The sequence below is a fragment of the Linepithema humile genome, chromosome 7 (assembly GCF_040581485.1).
Source record: "Linepithema humile isolate Giens D197 chromosome 7, Lhum_UNIL_v1.0, whole genome shotgun sequence".
Taxonomy (NCBI): Eukaryota; Metazoa; Arthropoda; class Insecta; order Hymenoptera; family Formicidae; genus Linepithema; species Linepithema humile.
This window is the reverse complement of record NC_090134.1, coordinates 16,105,533-16,126,732: the sequence shown is the minus strand read 5'-3', so window position 1 is coordinate 16,126,732 and position 21,200 is coordinate 16,105,533. Positions and strand designations below refer to the sequence as shown.

The following is a 21,200-nucleotide window of genomic DNA, read 5'->3' as shown; positions in this document are numbered from 1 at the left end:
AATAAATATAACAAATTATTACATATTTTTGCTTCCTTTATTTATTATTGTATTAATTGTAAATCAAGGTGACATCACAAATTATAGCAAAATCGATTCGCTAAAGATGCCGATTGGTTATTCGACAAGGGACATTTTAGGAATTCTTTGTAATCTGACCATTGGCAGCACCGTCAATGCACGGCGAATTTCAAGCTTCGAGTTTCGTGCGCGAGTCAAAGTGCTCTCTTCACTCAGGTCGTGGCTCAGGTTAGTAAAATGGCTGCCCGACTCGATTGAACGAGTGACGTTTCTCGCAAGGTGTTTGCGTTCGCGATCACGTCGCGTAGTTTTCCATGAATACTTCCATGTGTAAACGTACATGATTGCCGCAGTGTGCCTCGCGACTGTTAGTCTTATTTGCGTGGAAATCAGATTGATTACTTGGTCGAAGAAGTGAGTACGGCGCGTTCCGCCTGCACGATTCATCTCGCCGTGGACGCATTTAGGTGTGTATTACCGCATTGCACGTATGTATGTACGTCCGCACGCGTACGAAAACGTCGTCGACATGTTTACGTTACTTCAAGACACCCATCGTCAATTAGTGTCGACAATTTGCGATGTTCCGCTGCCTTGAGATCCGCGCGCTCGCTCACTCGAGTTTGGTTATATTCGACATGATTTTTTTCCTGTCGCTTTCAGTGGGCGGCATTTAAATGACAGAATCGACTGCGATGCGAACGCTGACTGACTTGGACGTGGACTTGCATCTGTTTTCTCAATCACTACGGTCATATGTCGTTGATTACATTAAGCTCTGATTTATCATATGCAAACATGTGATGAGAGATGTGCCAGTACGAATGAGATTGTCATTTCACGAGTCCTTTTTTTTGACATTATTTGATTTAATCTTTGATTATGTTATCGAGAGTGATTTCTGAAAATGTTAAAGATTAAAATAATTGCTGTATCATTTAGCATTTAAATATTTTAAATTACATTGTCGGTAGTTGAGATCATCAACAGGAAATATTATGAACCAGCGGCAATTGAGTCCTTAACAATGTGCTGAATTAAACATAATTTGAACTACTTGCTGCACTGCTAACAGTCTTATTATTATTGTACAAATATTGTCTTTATCAAACTTTTCTCATCTTCCCACATTTAGCTTATATCAAGAGTGTTTTAAGTAAATATTTGCATTCTTTATGTTCAGCTGGAACGAAAACTTAGTTTTACTTCATCATCTTTGTTTGCATTCAAAATGAAAGTTCCTCGGTATAATTAAAATGAGAAAAAGATATATACCAAAATATGAGATATAATTTTTAAATAGTTTATAGTGATGCTTTTTAAATATCGGTGAACTTAAAATCTATTTTTGCAAATATGTGTTTAGAGTTCGAATTAGGAAAAAGAAGATTAGACGATTGGTAACGACGAAGAGTGATTAATGCGCCTTGAAGCCGGACTGGCCCTGGTCGCCGGAGCTCATGCGAACCCGGGCAATTAGCAATTGGCTAATTATACAGTTAACGGGCGATGCGATGAATAACGTAGTCGCGCGCGCGGCGCTTAATTGCGCGCCGCAAATGGAACGCTCTTCCTTCCCAGTCTCGTACTTTTTCCACGTTCCTTTCCTGCCGAATCGCGGTCGAATTCGTGCGATTTTGCCGTGTATTTCTTACATAATTAATCTGGCCTGAAGAAGATATCGCGAGAACGCGCGACCTTGCGCCCGATTGCCACGAATTGCATTTCCAAAAATATCCGTGAAAAATAGCTTCGATCATTACGCGGGCAAAATATTTTAAGCAAGAACAGAAAAACACGACTCTTCTATATTTTTGCCTTTTGTTACGATATGTGTTTTATTATAATAAATGTTTCTTTCTTTTGTTATATCAGCTCTCATTATTTGTCGTTTTAATTGCGTTATTCTGCTCATAATAGTTCACAATTGTTTAATTATTTCCATATATTGTCGAAGATATAATGTTTAAAAATTAGTATAAAATTAATATATAGAAGTATGTAGATATTAAGCATATAGAAATAATGTATATAGATATGAAGATAAAAATGATGCAAGTTTTATAGCTGATGATGCTTTCCCTTTTTGTTTCAGAGAAGTAATATTTCCGGAAGATGGATACTCGATGCAAAGCATAGGTATGCTTCTGAGATATTTTATACTATGTATATTAGCGTAATTTCCACACTACCGCGAATTAATCTCCACGTTTAAACAAGACGATGTAAAGGGATTAGCGCTGCGATGCATAAACGTCCGAAACTATAAATTTCGTCTTATAATACGATATTCGCAAGTCTGTTTATCCTCACGGCAAGCGTTTTATCCTCACGAAGCACGAATAAGTACGTTAATGAGATTCGAGAAATAAGCGCTAACTTTTTTGTATTGACTTCATACGACTTCTGCTTTTATACGAGTGTCAAGCGCCGGGTGTTTGATCCCGCTATACAGTAATAGCGTTGCTTCAGTTCGCATTTCACTCATTCCACGATACGATCTACGTCGACGTTATTCCGTACAGCTCGCTTCGCTTGCGCTGACATCGCAAAGAACCGGGATATGAATGAAACATGAAAATGGGATGCGAAAAATAAAGATAAAATAGAAGAGATGGGAATATGAGATAGAAATTTAAAACCGAGAGGTGTAATAATACTCCTTTTTTTTCGGGCAAATGTAAAATCTTGATCTGTAAAACAGTTTATTCGAGTAAGGTTGCTGATTCATTGAATTTTACATATTATATCTATTTCGAAAACGCGCTTAAATTAATAATGCAATGGTTACTTTATGAAAATATAATTAACTACATCAAATAACTGATTACATAGCCAATCTAAAGCTGGAAACCTCAAGAATGATAAAGTAATCTTTTTTGTGGTTGAGTGAACGTCCTTTGTGATTTGGTCTTTGTCGTTGTTATTTAATTAAAAGACTGCTAAAAACTGTCGCAAGCATTTGTACGAAAGGACGCGCGCGGGATTCTACATATTTTTCGTGTTGCAGTGACACAGAAATGAGTAATGAAATTCACACCATGGGTCTTCATGGTCCCGTTTGTGTATCAGCAAACTAATTCGGACTGTCAGCGCGACCAGAGACGCCCGGAGCCGTCTTTCGCGGCCCGCGATTCATCTCGCGCGTCGCGCATTCGGAAGTTCTCGTGCGCCAGGAGGAAACGCTCCGCGCGAAAGGAAGAGAGTTGAAGGTTTGTCTCCCGGCGAGCCGCGTGCGGCGTAACGTCAGATGGAAAACGGTGGTGGGTCACGGTACAGTAACGTGTACTGTTAAAGAGCGCGCGCAACACAACGAGCGCATTCGCCGGGCGCGAATCTGTTGCACGCGCCTGCTCGCATCTCCTCCGCCGCCTGCTTGCCCGCCTGCTCGCCTCCCTCCGTGTTTTTCGCATTTGCGCCCTTTTACGCTCTCCCGCGAAAGATATTAATAGGACCGCGGTGCGTGCCGGCCGGCGCGCATGCGAGTGGGCACGAGCCTCGCATAAATCGCGAAAGCAACGATCGCGACTCTCGTTGCACTCGCCTTGTACGTAATCTTACAGATTCTTGGTCGTGTAGTAATTTTTTTTGTCCAGTTCAATATATACGTACGTAATTTGACAAGTAGAAAACGTTCGGCCTCGTTAGAATAATTGCATTTTTGCTCGCAACTCAGGCATGTAAGTTTTCTTGCGTGTAGCACGCTCGCAGCATTTCATTGAATGTAATAGAAATTCTAAGAAAATAGGGAAAATCTTCCAAAATTTAGAAGAATATATTTTAGACAGATATTTTATGCATACTAATTTCTTGAATTTAACTTTATTTTTGTTTATATAGTTTAATAAAAAATGATCTCATAATGACGATGATTTGTAGACATTAAGCATTTTTTAACGTATTGCAGGATTTTACTTTATTACTTTCGACAAAAAGTTTAAGAAGATGCAGAAAATTGTAATTTTTGAAAGGATATTTTAACATTGAGATATTCCTTTTTTCTTTTTTATAAAAATATACTTCATTCACCGAATATTCTTTTGTTGAAAGCCATTGCGGTTATTTTAATTATTGTTCAGCTTTGAGAGCTTACAGTTATGTCTACACGAACCACAATCGCATCGCGGATGTTACATTTTTTTTTACTGATATTTTTGGGATTTTCTACGTGCGAATGTAACCACGTCGCTTTTGATAAAACGCAGTACGGACTGTGGTCTGCGGTTCGTATCGAAGGCGCACCGAGAGTGAGTCACAAGCGGGAGTTCGAAAAAACACCGATGTAAACAGAAACTTCTGAGTCGGCCTCGAAATCTGCATACGAGCCGCATAATTATCGTGCCTGTCGTATTCTGCTAAAATTAACATAGACGCATCGCGCGCTTCTAATACTCTCTCGACCAGAGATATTTCACAAGCATCCCATTGAACATCGCGTGTACGAAGCTTTCTTGAGTTTCTTTCCTTCGTCTCACGAAAATAGCTGCGCGAGCAATAATATTTGCCTTGCAGAATTCGGCTTACCTTGCGTCTTCGCGTATCTGATAAACATGTTTGTTGAAATGTAGAATAGATAGAAGTCGCGTTGCTACACAAATGACAGCGATGTATCGATCTTATGATAAAAGTTACAAACATTTTTCTGAAAATAATAGAGATAATCCATTTATTGCGCGTCATTCAAGAGTTTATCATATCAATTTGATGTTCTTTAAGACTTCGAATCAATGAAGTGTGAATTAATTATCATACCAATACGTGTGGCGCTGAACTCTTATTTGCATGAAAATTTTCAGTTAAAGTTTGTATCACTGCCTGCTGGTGAATACTTTGTCGAGTTGACGATATGTTTTACTTATCAAAATTCCGTGATTAGCGCGTATGTAGCATTCCGGTTTCGGAAGTTGTGCATTTTGTCTAAATCACGGATATTAGAGGCATAGATAGTTTGCGTCATAAACGGTTGCAAATTTATGGCACGTAACTATTTTAATTACCTCGCCGCATGCGATAGAACAATTTTGCAAAGTGCCTTTTTTTTCTTTACACGTGTAACAACACACCGGTAGGAATTAACGTCGCGTGCAGCCGATAATAAATTTCATTAGCCTGAAATCTATGCGACCGCACAATCGGGTCAGCTGACAAGCGCGATGGAACGTGTATTACACGTACGCACCTCGCATTCAGATTCGATATTGATATTCAAGGCGCCTCGCGTCTGACAGGCGTGATACTGTTTTCTGCCTGAACGAAAATTTCGCTTTAACGTAGAGACGCGGGTGATTTTATTTATATCTCTGACCCATAAAATTGAATGTTTAACTCGCGCGTTTGTTACATTTTTTTTGTTTCGAATGTAACAGCCAAACGCGAAGCCATCTGTTGCAAGTTTGGTATTTTTTTTTTTTTTTTTTTTTTTTTTTTCAGTATAAAGTGTCTCATCTGACATTCTTTCCTACATCTCGTATTACTACTCGGCGCATCTGGTCGGTCGCTTATCTGCCTGTCTTGAAATCCGGGCAGCACATGACAGAAATGCGACTATCCGGGCTTACATAACGGAGCAATTCGCATATTATTATGTTCCGTTGCAACTATACGTTTTCGCGTGACATAACTCGCTCGATTGTTTCTCTTTCTTTCTCTCTCGCCGGCGCCGAAGGATAGACTCGCAGTTGAATTATTCAATATTTGCCAGTGCGATGGATTTATTTCTCTTGCTCGCCCCGCTTGATCGCGATACGGATAACGTAGGAAAATCGCTGCCGGGAATCCATGAAAGGAGCATTTTCTTTAACAGCTATTTTTTGCGTCACGTAGCGCTTCCTGCGTTTCATTTATCCGAACTAAAGAGATTTCTCTGCGTCTTTCGCATTGTTTCGGCAAATTAATTCTATTCTTGAATACACAATAGGATAAATTTTGGCCTCAGAAAATGCAAATTTAATTTATTTTTAATAGAAATAATGTATGAATTTTTGCAATTGCATTAACTCATTGTGCCAATTGCAGAGGAATTTGCAAAGGGTGAGTTGACTCGTCTTAGATAACGGATGAAATAGTTGAGAGACAGAGAAAGAAGCGATGATTTATGCGGTAATAAATTCTTATCGGAAATGTGTGGAAATTATGCCGCTTACTCAGGTTCCGATAATTATAGGCCTACTAGCATGCTTATTCGTATTACAATCGTTGCGAAAATACGCGGCTGGTGTGTGACTCACCTATCATACACGTCCCATGTACGGTCGTGTAGCACATCGTAATGCGGCGGATGAGCATTGCAATAGTGTGTACGCCTTGAAACAATAGGCACTTAGACTAACTATTGTATATTAAAACTCGGCGCGGTCTGGCGGATACGTATGTCGGTTGAATATGTATCGGGCTCAATTTGCCTAACGAGTTTTATTAATTATCACTTCCTCGCGGATTCACGTTACATTTGCGTCCGGAATAATTAAGTCGCCGCGACTGTAAACATTGCCGATCACCTCTGTGTTTCCGCACTTGTCGTACTTCGCGTACTTGTCGCGGCGACTCTTTTTTTTTTCTTTTATCGGAAAAGTCTCCCGTGTAAAAGTGGCTTCACTTGCTAAGAGTACTTTAACTCGCGACTTCTCGAGGTGGCCGAGTAAAAATTGAAAAGATCTATCGAGTACGTAACTACTTAATAAGCTAATTGATGAACGCCTCAATGCAGAAGAAGGTAGGAGGACGATTGCTCATTATATTCTTGACCGTAAAAGACGGAAAGAGTTGTCACAAAATAACATGAGTACATACACGAATTATTGTACGCATTTTAAGGACATTAATATTATTTGTAGTCTGTATAAATTCCTGGAGGCTTCGGGACAGAATCTCTATTAAAATAAAAAAAATTATATTTCTTTTTTTATGATCTGCAGAAATTGCATTAAAAATATATATATATTTTTTTTAAATTAATCACTTTGGTATCTGAAAAAAAATCTACCATTCCATATTCTTATTTTGTTCGACATTACTTCTGCGCTGAGTCGCGAATGTACGAACGGATGGAACATCCCTAAAGCGTCTTACTTAATGATGCGTATTGATAAATGACGCCCGCTCATGAATGTACTTCATTCATCATTGCAGGTTGATAGAGCCTACTGTGCGGCAGCTGCCATGCCAACGTATCATAATGCGGGTGGCGGATACCCGAATGTGTCAGCGCCAGCGCGGCAAGCAAAGCTCGACGGCAATCAAAATCATCACACTATTCCTTCGAACGTAACGTCCCATCCTCTCATACAAAACAGCATTCAGCAGCAGCAGCAGCAGCACAGCGTTCCTTCCAACTTAACTGCAGGCAACATTCCGTCCCATCCAGTGTCGCCGACGATGACCACGCATTCGAATGTCACCGCCTCGAATATCACGACGCACATGAATACCGCGTCCTCGCCGGTTATCCTTACCTCGAATGTTATTAATCCGGGCGCCAACACTACCGCGTTGCCGGTCAATCCGCGGCACGAAGTGAAGTTGAACGCCATGCCGTATGTATTATTATTGATTTAATTCAATAATTCAAACGCAACGATTTGCGAGGTCTGCTGAGGCCTGCCGATTCTATTCTTGCGAAAACCTGAAAAAAAAAATGTAATAACTTATCAAAATTGTATTCTCTTCTGCATAGATGGTTTCATGGAAAGATATCAAGAGAAACGGCGGAAAGGTTGTTGCGGCCGCGAGAAGATGGTTTGTTCCTCGTTCGAGAATCGACAAATTTCCCCGGAGACTACACACTCTGCGTGTGCTATCAAGGGCGCGTACAGCACTACAGGGTGAAATATAAAAACAATCAATTAACGATCGACGACGAAGAGTTTTTCGAGAATCTGGCGCTCCTAGTCGAGCATTACGAACAGGACGCGGATGGTTTGTGCACGCAGCTGACGAAATCCTTGCCGAAACAAGGGAAGCAAGATTTCTGCGTGGACCCGAAGGCGTTCGTGGAAGCCGGCTGGGTGATTCAGACACACGAGTTAGAATTAAGAGAGTGTATTGGCAAGGGAGAGTTCGGAGACGTACTGTTAGGCGTTTATCGAGGAGAGAGAGTTGCGGTGAAAATGCTGAAAGATAACAGCGAGGCGGCGCAGAGGTTTCTAGCGGAGGCGAGCTTAATGACCTCGTTGATTCATGACAATCTGGTTAAATTACTCGGTCTCGTTTTTAATAATCAACACATGTACCTGGTTACGGAATATATGAGCAAGGGGTCTCTGGTAGATTATTTGCGATCTAGAGGAAGATTACATGTTTCGAAAAAAGATCAAATCAACTTTGCATAGTACGTAAACAAAACTAAAGTTTGTTCGTCTGATCTTAAAGTATCCATTTGTAATATTTCACTGATCTATACATTTAATATTATTGTAGCGATACATGTGCCGGTATGGCTTACCTGGAATCGAGACACGTTGTGCATCGAGACTTAGCAGCGAGAAATGTTCTCGTCGCGGAAGACAATTCCGCCAAAGTATCCGATTTCGGCCTGGCGCGAGACGAAAATTTTTCTCTCGACGGTGGAAAGCTGCCAATCAAATGGACTGCACCTGAGGCTCTAAAACAGAACGTAAGTGTATGATAACCTGTGATTACGAGCACATCAAGGATATATTAATATAATTATGTATCACATTGCTGTTTTCAGAAGTTTTCAAATAAGTCTGATATGTGGAGTTTTGGAATCCTCCTCTGGGAAATCTATTCCTTTGGTCGCGTGCCGTATCCACGAATTGTAAGCGATACTATATTGAATTTTTACATGATGACATATAGTATATTTAGCTCATATTATTATACTAATTGCAGCCTTTAGCCGACGTTGTAAAGTGTGTAGAAAAAGGATATAAGATGGAACCACCAGATGGATGTCCTGCGGAAGTTTATGATATTATGAGACATGTATATTATATTTTTATCTGTTACGTTATATAAATAATATTACCATATTATTTTATTGAATCATGTTTCTTTTTTGGCAGGCATGGGATCTACAGCCAGAAAATAGACCGAGTTTTCACGATATAAAAGTAACACTCGGCCAGTTGAGAGCTGAGTACACCAAAGCCGTGAATTAAGAGAGAACTTAATGAATTACAGTTTAATGAACTTAGCGAGAACTAGTGCGCCCGGATGATTTCTCGTTTAAAAAAAGATTAGTGATTCTGAATATTTTTATTAGAAAAGAAGAAAACAAACAGGATCTTGATTGTATATTGTATACAAAAAATTCTATTTGCTTATATTTATTGTTACTTTAGTTCTTCAAAATGGGGAGTTTTCATTTTTATATAGTAATATTTTGCACAAGCATTACCTATGGTCAATCGTGCCTTTGTCCAAGTTGACGTTCTCGACCAAGAAATTCAACTTGCACATGATGAAATCCAGATATATTCGGGATAAAACCAACAGATTTAAAGATGAATAATCTGACATAATCGCCTACTTAACTTTTCATCGTCAGATCTTTTGAAGTTTATTATGGCGATGGTAAAAATGGTTTTGCGATTATCAGTTTTTTTAGGTGATTCAAGTTACAGCGTAAAAACACGTACATATACATTGTATTAAATTTAGGTGGTTATAACATAGTTGCATTATGTGTTATTCACATCTCGTCCATTAAATTTTAGATAATTGATTAGTTTTTCGTTCTTTGTTGAAATCATAATTTTTGATATAACTTTTTTTTAATTTTGTCCGCAAATGTATTATTATAAATGTAAAAGATTTGTTCCAATTCTAGATTGAAAGTACTTGTTTAGTTGTTTAAGTTCTTTGATCAAAGATTTATCATAGGAAGTATTAATGTTTAACTAAATTATTGGAATTACAACGCACATTATTATTTAAGTTGCCTCATAAAAATTCGACTGCATTAGTGGTGTAAACGTATCTCTCTCTGTAAATATTTTTGTATATATTTATCCACTGAAAAATAATATTTCATAAACAATTGATATTGGTTGAGAGATTTCACAAAAAAAGAAAATGTCCATATTTTTTTTTAGATTTAAGACTAACACATGAACGAATGTCTATACACAATTGCACCACGCCAAAAACTAATTATCATTCATTTATATAATTGATGATCTTATATATCAAGTAGGATATTATTTGCTAAATCATTTTTTCTTCTAATTTATCATTCATTATTCATAAAAGATTCTGCCAACAATAACGGACTAATTGTGACTGTTTGACGGCCGTATTTCGGTAAACAGTAGCTAATTGCTACGGAGATCAAATATTATTTATTCGTTAAGAGGAATTAAAGCGACGTTTGTAAAATTGTAGATATTAAATTCTTATATGTCGCATAATTAAAAAAAAAAAAAAAATCAACTTTCAATTGATTATATATCAAAACATTTAATATATTATATATATCTGTGTAACAGTCGTGAAATACTGCGTATTAAATTGATCCTGTATTATGCGATTTGTTAAACTTTGGAAACTGACGCGGTCACTGAGTTCCTTGAAACGATCATAATAGAAATAGAGATTACTATAAAAAGTCACGACTGATTAATATAAATACTTCACAACAATAGGTTCGATCTTTCTTCCGCAAGTGTCTCTTCAGTCTGCAGTTAGACGTAGTTCTATAAGAAATTTAGAGCGTATTTATCTTAAACGTACGGTCCGTTTGTATCTTTGATATGTACTTGAGGTACACGTACTAATAATGCGTATTAATATGGCTCTAACTGATATCTTAAATTGCTTCTTTATTGCGAAGTTCAATATTTGTAAGTATTTGCAATTTGCGAACATGAGTTCTTCCAAATATGAATTTTATATTACTCTTGTAAGAAAATATGCCAATTTTATATCCATTTTGTCTTCGACATTTTAAACCAGGATGGAACATTATCTTGTTATTTATTGAAGAGCATTATATGTATAGAGAACAGTGTGATGTGACATTGTTACTTATGCTTGTGTATTTTGATATGTACACGGGATTCCGTTGTTGCGATATTAGTTTTCTTATGTCAACCAATGTGTTAAATCCGTTTATTTTCTATTGATAATCGCTCGATTAGGGTGTAAGAAATCTAATATATATACATAAAATGATAAATTAGATCGCAAAATCACGCAAAGGAATTAAACCATACTTGATATGCATGTGTTCACATTATAACAGAATGATTATGTGTTATTTCGGCGAGTGTACGTGGGAGACAATGTGACAAATACTTTTTCCATTCTCGCAACTCTCTTTTGTAGAGTCTGGAATGATTTTGCGAGGGCATTGAAATTTATCGTCGTACTGTTACTATGCCTCAATTCTAAAGATTCTCATTAGACAACTATAGCGACGAGAATAGATCATTGACGAAAGAAGATAAAAGTTATTAATAAAGGAAAGAAGTTACACTATATTTGTAGTTGTGTTTTTAATTAGCCTCCCAACGATAGAATTATAAATATATATTTTTATAAATTTGAATTGATCGTTCGTATGCCATATGAAACTTTTATCAGTTATTAGATAGTAATAAATGTGCGCTACGGTTTTCGTGCATACGTGCATTTATTTCAGTTTGCAATCCGAGATAATCATGAACGTTTATTACGAGTTCATTACTGGCTGCAGTATTACGAATTACCGTACTTTTTTCCACGGTAGACACGTTATTATGTGTAATATCATCGTACGAATATTCATGTGAAATTCGTTCTTTGAATTCATCGTCACATTTCCTCATTTCTGATAGTTTGCCGTTATTTTTGCTTGCTTTTGTAACCGCCGTTAATGTCCAGAATTTTTTATTTCTCTTCAATTCGCGTATTTTCCTTTCCGCGATCATTTCTGTATTTTCGTTATGTTTTATTCGATGAGATTCGTGCGCATTTCTTTCAGTACGTTTCAAAAGGGAGAATGGATACGGATGATCCTGTGAATTTAAAGAACTTTTCAGTCGACTACGTATTAAAAGGCTCTTCTGGACTTCGTAAGGGCGCCCCAAATTACGCGTCGATATCGAGTCACGATTGTGATCCGATGTATTGATCAATAAATATTTTGTGCCGTTTTCTCCGTCCTCAATTATTGAATGTCTTATTTCGCGTATCCTGGCATATCCTTCTCCCTTGGAAACTCGTAATAAGCTCGTATCGCGAAAATTGTGTTTGCTGCTTCTCGAAGTTCCTTGATTCGAGCCAAGAGGATAGTGTAATATACTAGCGGATGGATCGTAATCTTTTGAATTCAGTCCGGAATGATAGCGTATCGGAGCATCTTTTCTGAAAGCATCGATATTTAAACTTCCGCGTAATATTGCGCTAGAATTTGGATATAATAACCTTTTATTCAACATAATTATTTTTTTGAGGAATGAAACCACGCGGCTACTGATAATGGAAAATATTTCCGAAACGAAGCTTTCTTCGTCTTCTAGATTGGAATGATACGGTGCGTTATAAGCTGTTTTTAAGGTATTTTCCGTGACATTGTTGCAGCGGGATAAACGTTTTGCAGGCGTAATTCCTGCTTTTCTTATCGGACTTGGATAAATTCCTACGTCGTCCCCGTTTTTCTCATTATCTGAATAAAAGATTTAAATTTAAATTGTTTTATATTTGATATTCTACGTGGTATTATGCAACTATAATTATATTCTAACACAATCTAGTTGAAAGCAAATATAAACTATAAAATAGAAACGTGAAATAATTTCGGCATTATTTGTTTCTCTCTTTTTCTTTTCTGAAATTGAAATTTTTAAATCTAGAAAATCTTTAGAAGAAACTTTTAGAATCTTAAATTGGAATTTTTATCTGATATAAATTGACGTCTTACTTCTCACATATTTACGTAGATTCTTAAATGGAGGAAATATATTCGCTCTTAGCAATGCGACGGATGCTTGTTTATCTTCTTCGATAGCTTCGAATAAGGTCTGGCATTGACGATCAAGTTTTAAAAGATCCATTCTCTTTGGAAACATATTCTCCGAACGATCTTTTCCGGCATTATCGTGCGCGATGGCACTTCTTAGAATATTTTCTATCGAACTGTATTTATCTGATTTTTCAATATCCGGATTGGTAGTTAGATTTATTTTTGTTCCACTTGTTGCTATTATCTTATCGATCTTTCGCTTCATTCGATATTCAAGATTTTTATCGTACACGATGTCTCTTATCATTGAAACAATGTGAAATCTTATTTTTTTCTCGCTTTTACTTATTGGTACTTTATCCGCGCTTTCGTGCTCCCTCGTTTTATCCGTGGATAATGATGAGATTACACCGTTTTTATCTTTCTGTTCTTCCTTGCGCCTTTCTTCCTTCGGTTTTAATGTAATCTCCAGCGATGAAATATATTTGCCGTCCGGTGACTTCCGCTCCGTTTCCTGCGCACTCGAAATTGGATCATCGTCCGCAACTTCTGCAACAGTTGTGGCTTTCATCTCTTCTTGCTCTACCTTCGACGTTGCCGAACCTTGCAAGCTTTTACTCTCAATGTCGTATTCCTTAATTGCCTCATCTTTTCTCGAAATTGCGATTTCAGCATCTGTCTGTTTTTCAAACTGTCGCGAATTCGCCGAACTTCCAAATTCCCGGCGATCCATTATCTGGTCGTGGCTTTGAATCTCAATCACACCTCGCGATTTACAAACGTCCTGTGCATCGATCTTCTCGCAAAGTGTAATCGTGACGCTCTCCGATTCCGTTAAAGTCTTCACCGATACGTCGTCGGCGACGTTGATGTACGCCTCGCCTATCCAACATTTCATGTCGCACGGCATTTCCCGGCTCCGCGTCTCGTCTCGCTCGTCACATTTTCGCTCATCTGCTCTGCGTTTCTCCGTGTTCATTCTCACGCAGACGTTCGGTATCAATTTTACCAAGGACGACGCTTCCCGCGCCTCGACGTTACTCGTCGCGTCTATCTCGATGATCCTCGCTCGAAGTTTTTTTTTAGCCTCGCTGACGCTTTCCTCCGAGGTTGTCCGATCGCAGGTGCAATTTTCCGTCGAACGCTGCTGATCGGGGGTCGCGGGATTCTGCTTTGCGCGACCCGCACCATCGTCGCCTGTGGTTTTCGGTACATCGGACGTTGGATTCTGACGTGTACTGGATTGTGGAGCGGCACCAGCTTGTGTGGTAGCTTCGGGTTTACTCGTGTGCGGCTTCAGCAACAACCTCTTGGGGCTTCGTGGTTTTACGCAGGTGAACGGGTCGGGCGAACGGAAGCTGTCCGGCGGCAACGTGCTATACAATTTCCTGGGATCCTCGAATCTCGCCGAGTAACACGGCCTGGTAAACTGCTGCACGACGCGTGACGACAACGTCGGCGCCGGTAGCATCGCACATCGTCTACGATCGAACTCGGCTTCCACCTGACGAATCTTGTTTTGCACGTTGCTTAGCCGCGTCTCGGCGATCGCGCGTTGCGAACGATAGGGTGCGAAATTCACGTTCACCCGCTCGTCGCATTCCTTTTGCCGCAACGCCGACAGGAAGTCTCGCAGCTCGGCATCGGACTTTAAGGCGAGGACCGTCGGGTCTATAAGTTCGGTCTCCACCTTCAATAATAAAAGTATGAAAGTAGAATAAAATTGGATATAAATATATTAAATCCGAAATATCGCACGATTTTATATTAATAAGGTGGGAATCGCAAAGCACATAAAACCGGACTCCACCTTCGAAAATAAAAGTATAAAAATAAAATATATACAAACAGTACAGGACTTGGACATAAATATATTAAATCCCGAATATCCAAGGATTTTTTATTAATAAAGCGAAAATCGTAGGGTTTAAAAGTATGAAAATGAGAGGATTCGATGTAAATGTATTCAGTTCGACATTTTTTATCAATACCTCCACACCAACTCCCTGAATCTCCATTAATTTCTGATTGACGAGACCCTCAACTTGCGCCTTCAACAGATTCATCTTCAGCTGCACTAGTGTGAGTATCGGGATAATGTTGGGCGGCGGATTGGCTGTCATGTGCAGGTTGATCAGCGCGTTCACTTGCTGGGCGTTCCTCGACTCCGACAAAAGTTGATCCTTCGTCAGGACGCTTATGGCTTTCTGCGCCCTTGTCATCGTATCCTCCATCGTGGTAGTTACATTCGAGCCGGGCACTTTACGCAATACCAATCGCGTGGCGGCGCACGGTATGATACCCTGCATCGACAGGAATTGAGACGCCAGTGCCTGTAGATGCAGCGACGACGGACAGTTTCTCCTCGAGCAGATAGTGTCATCGGTGGTGGGCGTGCAATAATGCTCCTCCGGCTCGACGTCGTAACGACAAACGGCACGCGCGACGCTTCTGATATCTGTCGGATCGGTATCTCTCTTCCGATAGCATCCGCAATTCTGCGCGGTCTCGCGGGCGCGAATAAACGGGTCGCTGAACGGCATGGGTATGGGATAAGGATAAAACGGCGGGGGTGGTGGCGGGTAATAAGCGGCGGGGTAAGTTAATGCGTTCGGCGGATACGTTGCTGCTGTCGGAGCCGAGGACGTCATCGCCTGTGGCACGGTAGGCGCGGATGGCTGTTGCTGTTGTTGCGGAGGCGATTGCTGACAGCTGCTCGGTAGGATAAAAATGGGCGCGGTGTTGCTAACGCACGCACGAATCTGCTCCAAAATATTCTGCGGCAGCTGGCTGCAGCTGGGATAAATTCGCGGAGGGTTACACGGGCTTTGAAAAACGGGGTGGCATGGATTCGTTATTAGTTGCGGTGCACCCGGCGCGCACTGGTGCGATACTATGTAAGTGTCCGGCTGATAAACGTGAGTGCAGGGTCCTTTGAACAAAGAGAAAAAAATTGGGATTACATTAAACAATCGTCAAACATTTAACAGATGTTCTTATTGTAATACGATAGTAAAATATTTTGTAAAAAATTAACAGTCGCCTTCCGTTTTTAATTAATGTGATGTGAACAAACAAAAGTAATAATTAATTGTTGTTTTAAGAACATTATAAATAATATGATAAAAAAGGGATACACTGCATTTATTATTGCATTAAATTTTCAGACAGATTCACTCAGCCGTTTTCAATTAATGTTTCAAACAAACAGATTATATAAAGTTATTATGAATATAGATATAAATGTAATGTGGCTAAAATTAAAATTTAATATTTTTGATGCACATCACTTCAAAAATATTTATTAAATTAAATATAACGAAATTATATATATTTTTAATAAAACACACTTTACTTAATTTAATGTTTATTCAATTTACGACGTAAAATTATCGCGTAATTTAATGTTTGATTGGTACGATCGACTTTGTACCTTGAGAAGTTCCAGAGCATGGACCGCATGCTGTAGTTTGCATCTGCTGAGTGTTGGTTTGCCGTTGTTGACATGTTGGAAAATTATACTGACTCGTCTGCACGGGTACGTTCTGACAGGGCGTGACCTGTGACATCGAGGCTGCGTTACAGGGTAAATTAATCATTGGTATCATAGGTTAAATCATTGATTTGCTTTAGCGAATTCAGATTCCGGGTGCAGCTGTCGTGTCTATTTATTCCCCTTGGCGATCAATAATGCATTATTCTGTTTTCGGCATATTAGTTTGCTTGCGATATAGGAAAATTATACTTGAAAATTTGGATTTGAGATGTGAATGATGGAAATGTCAAGCACGAGGTGTTCGGTGCTTGTCGATGCTTTCGTTAAAGCTTGAAACTGTAGTGATCTGTTCGAATAAATTGTGTGCTATCGATAGTTCGTATCGTTATTTAAGAACATTCATCAGCGTAAATAATTGCGAAATGTTCGCTCCAAGTATTTGAGAAAAATTCATTACAAAATGAGATTTTACAAATATTTAATTCCACAAGTCAATCGTGCACGGTTTTTTTTTCTTAATTAAAACTGTTCAAAATTTGTGCTCTGTCTTCGAAACTCTAAATTCGTTATGATGTAGCAGGAGAGAATTTTTCTGTCAGCGTTTAAAGTCCGAGCTCATGCGTCACTCAGTTACAATAAATCCGATTAGTTATATAGATCTGATTAGAGTAAGTAATTTCTTTAACGACGGTAATCTAACGTAATTTAAAGTTACTTCCACTTTTCTTACGATCGATACCTTTTTCCGGATTAAATGCCGATGAAAATGTACTTACTGCGACGGCGACGCTCTTTAAACGGTTCGTCACGTCTCGGCGCGGCGTAAACTTGTTTGCGACGTCATTAAAAGCCAATGAAAGCCGGTTTCGTTATCTCGAAAGTGGGGAGATATGGAGCATCTCGTGTTATGATTCACTATGCAGTGCTCGTTTATTACGTGTAACTGGCCCCTCGTAACACGGACGTCGTTGAATAAGAGCCCGTAATAAGTACTGTAGTATGTATCGTGAACAGAACTTGAACTCGTGCGATCTTTCGACGTGTTTGATAAATAATAATGTCTAATGGATTACGTGCTTGGTGAATTATAGTGAGAAGGAAAAGCAATCCCGCATCGTCGTATCGAACTTCATTACTATTAAGTATCACAAAATCTAAATTGGTATTACATTTCTTGTTCAAAATTAATTTTAGAATTTTTCTTTCCTTGTTCAAAATTAGCGGCATTTGCGAGAAGTGGACGAAGAACGTGGATTTAGTAGATGATAATACATAACATAAAGTGGAATGAGGAATTTGAAAAGAAACTTATTTTAGATGTGCGAATGAGAGAAACATCATATGATCCTAATTGAGATCTTAATTGAATGTAAAACTCTAATCTCGTAGTGGCCTGGAGATTCTAATTGCGCCAAGAGCTTTTTCGAGTCTAGAATCCTGGTGAAGTATTTGATATTTTTTTTTAAACAGAATCTAAGTGTGTATATATGTATATACGCGCGCGCGGACGTATAATTACGGAGGCTACTGATATCATCTGTTTGCTGACTAACAGAAATACTCAAAGTTGCACTTTGACACGCTTCCGAGGCTAAAGACACGGTTAAAATGTTTTTAAATTATTCCGTCGCCCGACGACTCGTTGCATTACGTGACGATAAACATTATTAACGCGCGTGGCACTCGTCGCGACAACGTTATTAGAACAAGCGCGGGAGCGAGTTTACGCGTAAAAAAAAAAAAAAATTCCTCATAATTCTCGACTTTCCGGTTTTAAGCGCGCTCTCGCACAGTGCCGGTGTCCTTAATTGCTGCCGTGTTTTATTACAGCAATATTATTTTCCCTTTCGCTATGGCCGACCCAGATTCCGACGCGACGTCGCTGCAGTGTCCGCGACATCCTCCTTGCAAGGACGGCGACTTTATAAGGGAATTAATACAGGAGATGGTTTACGATCGTTGCTTTTGCGATCCCGGATCCAGGGAGTTTGTCGAATTTGACTCCGCCGACGTGGAGCACTTGAACATAAGTGGGAAACGTGATTATTCATGCGAGCTATACCGGGTGACTGCGCGTATAAAATTTTCTGGCAAGACGTGCAGCTTTCCTCTCATCGTCAAACTGCCTCAAAAACATGAGGAATTTTCACCGCCCGGCAAATTTCAGAATGAGGAAATGTTTTACACCAAGATGACGCTCAAGTACGGAAAGGCAGAAGGTGTTCCGAAGTGTTATCTGTCCGATTTGGGTCGATACGGCCGGCCAGTCATTGTGTTGGAGGATCTGGTCGCACGTGGTTACGCAGAAGTAAATCACAAATTGGATGAAGTTCATCTGAAATTATGTGTGAAAGCATTAGCAGCGTTTCATGCCAAAGGATTGAAGCTAAAGGCAAACGAGTTTGCTATTTTCAGAGAGTTCTACGCGAAACTATTTGAGCCGGATTCTACCAAAGTTTACTTTGATAATCTGATGAAAAGGTATATTTTCGGTTTTTATCATAACTTGTACACATGTGCATTAAAAATAACAAAACAATTATGTCTCTATTAAGAACGTGAAGCTTACGCGAAAAGAGGAAAATTTATATCGATTTTCAGATTTGCAATTTATAAAATTATTTCCAATTATAATAATAATACTAATATCAATAATATACATAATATTGTACTAAAACTAATATAGATTCGATAGATATGTAAAGCGTCTTCGATCTTCTTGCTTGTAGGAAATTTCTAATGGATTCTAAAGGCGACATATTTTCGCCGTACGAAGATGAGAAAATAAAAGCAAATATAAATGCAATGAAAAGTCTGGACAGCACAATCACCGACATTTCGACTATCTGCCACGGCCATTTCACGCGGGATAACGTATTGTTTAAGCACGAGAACGGTAGGCCGAGCGACACAAAGATAGTCGATTGGGAAACAATGAAGTACTGCTCGCCGGCGATCGATTTCGGTTTTATCGTTTTCACCAATTTGCCCTTCAAAAGCAGTTTGCCAAAAGTCGAAGAATTCTGCCGGAATATTTTGCGGTTCTATTTAAATGCCGTGAAAGACGAGTATCCGGAGGTAAATTGTGAATTTCTGAAACAAGATATTATTGCCAAATTGCCTTACGCGTGGCTTTTTATGTGCGGTAATCACAGTCTTACACCTAAAGAAAGTAACATAACATTGCAAATATTAAAAAGTCTAGGCAGCTTCGATTAAAGCTTCGTTTTATCGCACTTTATAAAATCGCTTACTTTCGCAATTTATTTGATCATTTACGGTGTTATACGCGATACTTGTTCCACACGTTAAGCGTTATCTCCACTTTATCGCGCGTATACGTGATAACGATATTGAAGGGCATGTTCTCGACAATTTAAACTATTGTCAATTCAAAGAATATTACTTATTACTCTACTCTTATTTTATTACAAATAATAGTGCCATTAATGTAAAAGTATTTTGTATATTTAAATTTATAAAAAAATAAATTACTTACATTTAAAAATTATAAAATTTATTGATTGGAAAATTTGATTTTTGCGATTTTTATTTTGTATACATGAGATTCTAAAGAATTCTAATAATTTTCACAAAGTAATCGTATTCTAACAGACATTACTAGTATAATTTTTTTGAGTATAATAATATAATTAACAATGTAATACAATGTTATGAGACCTCCTTTATTGTTTCTCTTTGTTTCAATGTTTTCCTTTAAAAAAGTTCATTATACTCTTAAAATTTTAATCTTTTCTATGTCAATTATGTATATATATCATACTACAACTGCTATTATATACAAGGCGACAAAATGCAGTATAATTTGTTACTTGAAAGTGCAAGTCCATATTGTTACTTCGGATTATTATTGCTCTTGACACTGGATTACCTATTTTATATTTTTAGACGTCATCAGCTTTACCATTCAATTTGCATTATATATTTATACAAATTTTTATGAGATAATTTCGAGATATAATTATAGCTTTTAAAAACTATGTAAAGAAACACATTCAAATTATTAATGAAAAGATATTTCTTACAATCAAGTTATAATTGTGAGAATTAAACTCATAAAAAATTTTTTCTTTAAAATCTCTTTTTAATAAATGAACATTTAAACTGAAAGGATTCCACAAGATATAGTGTTATTACAATAAAAGAAACTGAATATTTCTCTCTGTATAATTTTCTATCTTGAAATTATCCTATAAATTTTCTGAAAAAGAATTAGAATTATCAGTGATGTTACCCCAGTGATTCAGTCGTTCCTGCTGCTTCGATTCACTCCGGTGCGGTATTTCTAGAAGCTTGAGGTTGAATTCTCATTGGTCGATGTGCACCGGGGTTCGTTTGCTGGCGTGGCAAGGATACCCAATATATAGCAGCCAACAAAAAGATCAAGATGATGGCAGAAACGAACATCCGTCTTACTCCACAAGTGGACTTCACTACCGCTGTTATGATGGGAGAGCATGCCGCTAGGGCTTGATTTGATGGAGCGCATTCCTGTACTTTCGTCGGTGCACCGTGGCTGCCGTTGCACTGGCAATATGTCTTTGTCAATCCCCAACCCATTTAGAATTTGGTAATTTTGACGGTTTTGTGCCGAAAAATGCGTATCAGCCAAATTACTTTAAAGTTGAATTGAGTTGAAGTCAACTCAGTTTATCTCGATCGTGACAGCGGACGGGAGTCGATTGTCCGACTTTCTACAAAATCGCTAATCGATTCTACATGCTCGATAAACAAATTAGAAATATTTTTTACTTCAGT

The 21,200-nt window shown here is 38.5% G+C and overlaps 3 protein-coding genes across 12 annotated transcripts; 2 read left to right on the top strand and 1 right to left on the bottom strand.

The window, feature by feature from the left end:
- The first annotated feature begins 215 nt into the window (after positions 1-215).
- On the top strand, positions 216-11,462 carry LOC105678175 (tyrosine-protein kinase CSK-like). 6 transcript variants are annotated; one of them, XM_012377293.2, is made up of 9 exons: positions 216-488; positions 2,117-2,160; positions 3,032-3,233; positions 7,150-7,553; positions 7,694-8,347; positions 8,437-8,632; positions 8,711-8,797; positions 8,872-8,964; positions 9,045-11,462. In XM_012377293.2, exons 4-9 carry the CDS (start codon positions 7,180-7,182, stop codon positions 9,138-9,140), a joined length of 1,500 nt encoding a protein of 499 aa, XP_012232716.1. In that variant the 5' UTR covers positions 216-488; positions 2,117-2,160; positions 3,032-3,233; positions 7,150-7,179; the 3' UTR covers positions 9,141-11,462. The 6 variants fall into 6 exon arrangements, with proteins under 6 accessions (XP_012232716.1, XP_012232707.1, XP_067214764.1 ...); XM_012377284.2 differs by lacking the exon at positions 3,032-3,233; XM_067358661.1 differs by lacking the exons at positions 216-488; positions 2,117-2,160; positions 3,032-3,233 and adding an exon at positions 4,368-6,733 and having other exon boundaries at positions 8,714-8,797.
- Positions 10,940-17,266, bottom strand: LOC105678129 (uncharacterized). 3 transcript variants are annotated; one of them, XM_012377222.2, is made up of 5 exons: positions 17,198-17,266; positions 16,359-16,485; positions 14,917-15,857; positions 12,884-14,615; positions 10,940-12,628 (listed from the first exon to the last, which is right to left on the bottom strand). In XM_012377222.2, exons 2-5 carry the CDS (start codon positions 16,399-16,401, stop codon positions 11,562-11,564), a joined length of 3,783 nt encoding a protein of 1,260 aa, XP_012232645.2. In that variant the 5' UTR covers positions 16,402-16,485; positions 17,198-17,266; the 3' UTR covers positions 10,940-11,561. The 3 variants fall into 3 exon arrangements, with proteins under 3 accessions (XP_012232645.2, XP_067214758.1, XP_012232636.2); XM_067358657.1 differs by lacking the exon at positions 17,198-17,266 and having other exon boundaries at positions 10,940-12,327; positions 12,388-12,628; positions 16,359-17,148; XM_012377213.2 differs by lacking the exon at positions 17,198-17,266 and having other exon boundaries at positions 16,359-17,148.
- A 48-nt stretch (positions 17,267-17,314) lies between these two features.
- Positions 17,315-19,937, top strand: LOC105678183 (uncharacterized). 3 transcript variants are annotated; one of them, XM_012377325.2, is made up of 3 exons: positions 17,315-17,418; positions 18,252-18,902; positions 19,151-19,937. In XM_012377325.2, the coding sequence occupies exons 2-3, from the start codon at positions 18,274-18,276 to the stop codon at positions 19,638-19,640; spliced, it is 1,119 nt and encodes a 372-aa protein (XP_012232748.2). In that variant the 5' UTR covers positions 17,315-17,418; positions 18,252-18,273; the 3' UTR covers positions 19,641-19,937. The 3 variants fall into 3 exon arrangements, with proteins under 3 accessions (XP_012232748.2, XP_012232740.2, XP_012232732.2); XM_012377317.2 differs by having other exon boundaries at positions 17,401-17,583; XM_012377309.2 differs by having other exon boundaries at positions 17,403-17,861.
- The last annotated feature ends 1,263 nt before the right edge of the window (positions 19,938-21,200 follow it).